The following is a 7,432-nucleotide window of genomic DNA, read 5'->3' on the forward strand; positions in this document are numbered from 1 at the left end:
CCAAGTACTGAGCCTTGAGGAACCCCAGTAGCAAGGTGGTGTGACTTTGAAACATCACCCCTCCAAGACACACTGAAGGATCTGTCAGAGAGGTAGGACTTAACCCACAGGAGAGCAGTTCCAGAGATGCCCATCTTTCTGAGGGTGGACAAGAGAATCTGGTGATTAACAGTGTCAAAAGCAGCAGACAGGTCCAGCAAGATGAGTACCGAGGATTTTGAAGCTGCTCTTGCTAGTCGCAGGGCTTCAGTAACCGAGAGCAGAGCAGTCTCAGTTGAGTGGCCACTTTTGAAGCCAGATTGGTTGCTGTCCAGGAGGTTGTTCTGTCCAAGGAACATAGAAAGCTGGTTGAACACAGCTCGCTCAAGTGTCTTTGCAATGAATGGAAGAAGGGATACCGGTCTGTAGTTTTCAAGAAGCGCTGGATTTAGAGATGGTTTCTTGAGCAGTGGGCTTACCCGAGCCTGCTTGAATGCTAAGGGAAATGTTCCAGAGTGAAGAGAGGAGTTGATAATGTGAGTAAGTGAAGGTATGACTGAAGAAGAGATCGCTTGAAGGAGGTGAGTGGGGATCGGATCAAGTGGACAAGTAGTAGGATGATTGGACAGGAGAATTTTGGAGACGTCCATCTCTGAGAGTGGGGAGAAGGAGGATAAAGTGTGTGAATCCGTCATTGTGACGTTGTCCTCGGTCTGCGGTGTGGAGAATTGGTCACTGATGGATCTTGTCTTATTTGTGAAGAAAGCTGCAAAGTCGTCCGCTGTAAGAGTCGATGGAGGAGGCGGAGGCGGCGGATTAAGAAGAGAAGAGAAAGTCTTGAATAGTGTCCGAGCATCACTGCAGCTGTTAATTTTGTTGTGGTAGTAGGATGTTTTAGCTGTGAAGACATTTGCAGAGAAGGAAGAGAGGAGAGATTGATACACACTGAGGTCCGTAGAGTTTTTTGATTTCTGCCATTTCCTCTCTGCAGCCCTTAGTTTAGAGCGATGTTCACGGAGAACCTCAGACAGCCAGGGGGCAGATGGGGCAGTGCGTGCTGGTCTAGACAACAGTGGGCAAAAGTTGTCCAAGCAAGATGTTAAAGTGGAGCAAAGAGTGTCCGTAGCACTGTTCGTGTCCAGAGCAGAAAACTGAGAGAATGGTGGAAGAGAGGATGAAACCACAGCAGATAGGCGAGATGGAGAGAGTGAGCGTAGGTTCCGTCGAAAGGTGACCTGCGTTGGAGTGTGTGCCACTTCAGGAGTAAGTGCTAGGTTAGCAGTAATGAGGAAGTGATCAGAGGTGTGCAGTGGAGCAACTGAAGAGGTGTCCACAGAGCAACAGCGCGTGTAGATGAGGTCCAGTTGGTTGCCTGATTTGTGAGTTGCTGTAGTAGACACTAGCTTGAGATCAAATGAGGTGAGCAGAGTTTTGAAGTCAGCAGCCTGGGGTTTATCTAGGTGGATGTTGAAGTCACCAAGCAGTACCAGAGGAGTACCATCTTCAGGAAAGTTTGATAGCAGCACATCCAACTCCTCCAAGAAGTTTCCCAGTTGACCTGGGGGACGATAAATGACCACAAAGTGGATTTTAACAGGGTGGGTTACAGTAATGGCATGTGATTCAAATGAACCAGTACCTGTAGGTGATGGCTGAAGATCAAATTTCCATTCTTTGGATATAAGGAGACCCGTACCTCCACCCCTCCCAGTGGTGCGAGGAGTGTGGGAACAAGTGAAATTAGTGGAGAGGGCTGCAGGGGTGGCAGTATCTTCAGGTTTGATCCAAGTCTCTGTCAGTGCCATGAGGTTGAGACCGGAATGAGTAGCAATAGAAGAAATGAAGTCTGCTTTGTTAACTGCAGACTGGCAGTTCCAGAGACCAACTGGAATAGAGAGCATAGTAGTAGAGGTCAGAGGGACATGGCGTAAGTTTGTCAGACAGGCCTTCCTGCGACATACATAGCGTGCTCTCCGAGTGTTAGTAGTGATAGTAGAGATCTGAAAGCACATAGTGACTACAAGTGTAAGATATATTTGAGAGGCTATACAAAAAAGTAAATAAAGAGAAAAGCAATACTCAAGTGCCCTGTCAGTGTCCTTGCTCGGTGGAGTCGCGCAGGTAGAGTCGATTGTCTTTACACTCGTCGGTCTTCACACGAGGAGGCTTCACACGAGGGTTGCCGCGACCGCTGCCGCGGTGAAACCTAGTGCTTTGTATAAGCCTGATTACCTGTAATTGAAGTCAGCTGGACACGCCTCGCTATTTAGCAGATCGAAACCAGGCAGTCCCGCGATAGGCAAACGCAAAACCAAGCACCACTTTCAGCACGTATTTAACCAGGGTAAGACACACACAATTTAAACCAAAAACTTTTCTAGCAATGATGATCACACACTAGTCTGATGAGAAAACAAGACAAAACACTCACAAGCTGCTGTCCTTCTATGTTGCTCGACTGTTTCTTCTGACAAGTGTTTTACAAACAGCTAATTAAAGTACTTTCACTGGCTTTGGCCACGCCTCGCTATTTAGCAGATCGAAACCAGGCAGTCCCGCGATAGGCAAACGCAAAACCAAGCACCACTTTCAGCACGTATTTAACCAGGGTAAGACACACACAATTTAAACCAAAAACTTTTCTAGCAATGATGATCACACACTAGTCTGATGAGAAAACAAGACAAAACACTCACAAGCTGCTGTCCTTCTATGTTGCTCGACTGTTTCTTCTGACAAGTGTTTTACAAACAGCTAATTAAAGTACTTTCACTGGCTTTGGCCACGCCTCGCTATTTAGCAGATCGAAACCAGGCAGTCCCGCGATAGGCAAACGCAAAACCAAGCACCACTTTCAGCACGTATTTAACCAGGGTAAGACACACACAATTTAAACCAAAAACTTTTCTAGCAATGATGATCACACACTAGTCTGATGAGAAAACAAGACAAAACACTCACAAGCTGCTGTCCTTCTATGTTGCTCGACTGTTTCTTCAGCCGGTAGGGCCTTTCTCTCAAAATAGGTAAAGTTGCTCCCACTGGAGTACATAGGCTCTTCCGACCTGCCAAACCAGCTGAGCTTCTAAATATCAGCCCCGCCAGATCTCAAAGCTATTGTGGGGTGTCCCTATTCTGGGGCTGTCCTTTCCGCTATTGCTTTTTGGGGGGTACTCTAGGTTCGTGCCATTCCCGAGCTCGGAGCCCCTTCCCCGGACAGCACGCCAAATATGCATTATAATACTTCAGCTAATTATATGTAAGTGTGAACTTGTGAAATGTAGTTTCATAACAAGGTTCGAGAGGAGCATACTTAGCCTAATTAGCACAGTTGGAGCCACTTAAGATAGTCATCCTTAGGGTATAAATACAGCTGAATTAGCCTACCTGTCTCCATTGACGGTTTAACAGCATCCCCCCTCCACCCCATCTCCTCCACTAGAGTTCATTCTACACTTTTATATACGGGGGGGCTCGGAGCCCCTTCCCCAGACAGCACGCCAAATATGCGTTATAATACTTCAGCTAATTATATGTAAGTGTGAACTCGTGAACCTGGAGCTGCTGAAACCGTTTTATTCAGCCTGTCCTGTGCACTCCAGTAACTGTCTGGTTTCCAAAAGTAACCAAATCTGACCTCAGAAGACTACAGAGGATGGTTCAGACTGCTGATTATTGGTGCTCCTCTGCCCATCCTTCAAGAATAAAGTAGTCAGCTGAGAATAAATAAATCAGCATAAATAAGTACACACCCTCTGAATAAATATAAAAGATTTATTAATGATCACTAATATAATTCATGGAATGATGGCAAAATTAAAATGTATTAAACATATACTTAAAAACAACAACATATATGGCAATATTTTCTTTAAGATAAGTAAATTAGCCAATGTACACCCCAGATTTAATTCAGAAAATGTATAATATTCCAGTGCTTAGTATGTCCTCCAGAACTTAAAGTATAATGCTCTGACACTTCTTGGCACTGAGTGTACAAGTTCATGACAAATTTTTTGACATGTCCTGTTTCTTTAATGGGGAGCTTTGCTCAGCTCATCTATATCGAATCCTCCACAGCTGTTCAAGAGCATTAAGACTGAGTGAAATACATGTGCACTGGAGGATTTTCATCTTGGGAGAATTAATATCTTCATTGTAATGCTGAAAAAAATAAATACCCAATAATGTGAGGAATGAGAAGAAGGTAGCATCTTTAGTATTACATCACACATTAGTGTGTATTCATACCAGCATTTACATTTATCAGACTCTTTTATCCAAAGCAACTTAACAGTGCATTCAGGGTATACATTTATTACTACCAGCATTTGTTTTCCTTGGGGAATGAACCCACAACCTTTTGCAATGCTAACGCAATGCTCTACCACTGAGCCATAGGAACACTACATTGATAAAGCACAGCTCCCTCACACCTTCAGCACTCATTCATCCCAATAGAAGAGCTTTACTACCACTGAACATCACTGTATGTACCAAACACTTCTCACTGTACTCCTCCTCTAGCAACACCAGAACATTTTAGATTTTTGAATCTGAAATGATTGACTTGGTGTCTTGAGACCAGAGTATGGAATCCCAGAAGTCTCTATTTTGTAAACATGGGCCTTGGAAGAGGTTAAATGAGTTTATTTAGCTTTGCTACACTTGGAAATTTTAGTGGTGACAACAGGCATGCATGTGAGATAAAGTGTCACTCTTTGGTAATTGATCAAGCAGGCTTGTTGGAACATTATTTCTTCAAAGAACCCTAACGTTTCTTCTAAGTAAAGAGTAATTGCTGCATTTGTTAAGTTTTAGAGGGGAGTACTCATTTGTGCTGTGCACTGTACATCCATAGCGAGGAAAAAGGGCTCAGAAAATCACTCTGGACCCCTCAAATCCAAGTCATACCCTTTTTTAACTTTTCCCATCTGGCCAGTGCTAGAGAGCCCTAAATAAAAGGACAGCCAGGCACATAAGAGTTTCTTCCCCCTGGCAATCTACCTCATGAACAGTTTTATGCAATAACCTAAAATATCCATAATGCATTTCACTCGGAACTAACTGTTACAGCCATAGATAGTGATCTTCAGCATCTTGCACAGCACTGTCATTGATATGACTGCGATAAGTGCGTGCTTCTGATGCTGTGTGCAGCAGAAATCAACCACACACTCATCATAATGAAAACATCGACCTCAGAAATAACAAATGTGAACACTGGGATAATCGCCGATGTATATGGCGAAGCCATCTAGAGTTTCATGCCAGGGCTCTGTATTTGTATCTGTGTACTGGAAGCTTGTAACACTAAAACAAATTCCTTGTGTGCGCAAGCATACTTGGCAATAAAGCTCTTTCTGATTCTGATTCTAATTCTGAAGAGTCTCTCCGTGTTTTATTTTATTTATTATGTCAAGTGCTCCCTGGAGGAATACAAACAAACTATATTTTAAAGCATTTAGCAGTAAAAAAACAGTAATTATTTTAAATCATTATTTAATTGATATTTTTGTATATCTGCATGCTGTAAATGTTTATATTAATCTACTGAATAATGTGCATTAATGTAATGAAAGAAGAAGTCGTTACAGTTATGTGATCAGTGGGATCAAGACTGCAACAAATATGAATTTTGCATTGCTGTTATTTCAAATAGCAAAGAAACTCCCACGACAGCATCCCTGGGACTTACCTAACAAAGAAAAAGGTATCGAGAGAGTGATTTCTGAAGACAGAAAGAGGTCAAATTCACAGACACTCCCCCAACAGCTGTTTTACAACCTTCGCATCTTGTTATTCTAAATGAATTTATTGATTAAATCTAAGAAATTGGAATAAATTATAACGAATATATCATCGATATCCAATTCGACACTCATCCAGCATTTCACTGTTTTGATATTTGCTATTTATTTAGTTTTCATACAGGGAACGCATTTGTTATCAAATGTAAGGTCAGTAAAATCTTGTTCATTTTCATGACTTCCTCTGACAAATCACTCTGTGATGCAGGTCGAATCCTGTAGAGGGAGGATCCATCCAGATCATATCAGTTCTTCAGTCGTGTTTCAGAGTGTTTTCAGACATTTTAAACCTCACTCTTGTGTACTGATGAAGAAAATGCTTCTCAAATCAGTATTGTTCTGGTTGTGTTTGTGGCGTCTGGTTGGTGAGTTTTACTTCACATTTAAATGATTAAAAGTATTTTAATGAAGCTTCATCAAACTGATATCAAGTGAAATCTCTGTTCTTCAGGAGTGTTTTGTAGTTCTGTCAGCCAGGTGGAATTGCTGGTGATAGTCGGAGAGTCTGTCACTCTTAACACTGGCTTTACTGAAATAAAGTGGTTTAACAGGATTCAGTGGTGGTTTGAGAATAATATGATTGCTGGTATCAATGTAACGGCCGGCAGCATGACTGTATATGATGATGTTCTTGACGGGAGATTCAGAGACAGACTGAAGCTGGACAGTCAAACTGGATCTCTGACCATCACAAACATCACAGAGAAACATGCTGGATATTATACAGTAACAACCAGCGAACCAGTGATAATAAGATTCAGGCTCTTTGTCATTGGTGAGTTTCATTTATGTCTCCTGCTTACATGTTAGAGTGAAATGTATCTCAAGCTTTTACTTTTGTTAACAAAGTTATTTGAAAGTCTCAATCTGTGACAAACCCTGTTTCAGAGTATGTTTGTGATGCAGAAGAAATATCAGTAACAGAGGGAGATTCTGTTACTCTAAACACTGGTCTTACTGAAATAAGTGGAAATGACAGACTGTTTTGGGATTATGAAATTGACATTGCTGCAAAACCTATATTTGAAAGACTTTTAGCACAAACTATAATCCGCTATACTTATGGGTTTGAGCTATTTGACGACGGAATGAAACTGGACAATCAAACTGGATCTCTGACCATCATAAACATTACAACTAAACGTGCTGGTATTTATACACTCAATTACCAGATAAGTGGAGGAAATTGGTCAACAAAAGCATTCAGAGTTGCTGTCTATGGTGAGTAGAGGTCATGTGTCTTGTCCTTCAAATAAAATCATTTTACAGTTTGAGATTACAGACTGTTGAACACATTGAACTGAAAATAAGACTGTTGATTAGATTTGGTCATACTGTATTTCTCATGTTTTCAGCTCGTCTGCCGGTTCCTGTCATCAGCACTAACTCTACAAACTGTTCTTCATCATCATCATCCTCATCGTGTTCATTGGTGTGTTCAGCGGTGAATGTGAGTCATGTGACTCTCTCCTGGTACAAAGGAAACAGTTTATTGTCCAACATCAGTGTGTCTGATCTCAGCATCAGTCTCTCTCTACCTCTGGAGGTGGAATATCAGGAGAAAAACAGCTACAGCTGTGTGCTCAACAATCCCAGCAGCAAGCAGACTCAACATCTGGACATCAGCAAGCTCTGTCACTCAT

The 7,432-nt window shown here is 42.0% G+C and overlaps 1 protein-coding gene across 1 annotated transcript; it reads left to right on the forward strand.

Annotated features, from left to right (window-relative positions):
• Positions 1-6,003: 6,003 nt before the first annotated feature.
• LOC113098722 (uncharacterized) lies at positions 6,004-7,018 on the forward strand. The gene is made up of 3 exons (XM_026263760.1): positions 6,004-6,154; positions 6,241-6,564; positions 6,678-7,018. The coding sequence occupies exons 1-3, from the start codon at positions 6,097-6,099 to the stop codon at positions 7,016-7,018; spliced, it is 723 nt and encodes a 240-aa protein (XP_026119545.1). The 5' UTR covers positions 6,004-6,096.
• Positions 7,019-7,432: the final 414 nt, after the last annotated feature.

The sequence above is a fragment of the Carassius auratus genome, unplaced genomic scaffold, assembly GCF_003368295.1.
Source record: "Carassius auratus strain Wakin unplaced genomic scaffold, ASM336829v1 scaf_tig00216618, whole genome shotgun sequence".
Lineage (NCBI taxonomy): Eukaryota > Metazoa > Chordata > Actinopteri > Cypriniformes > Cyprinidae > Carassius > Carassius auratus.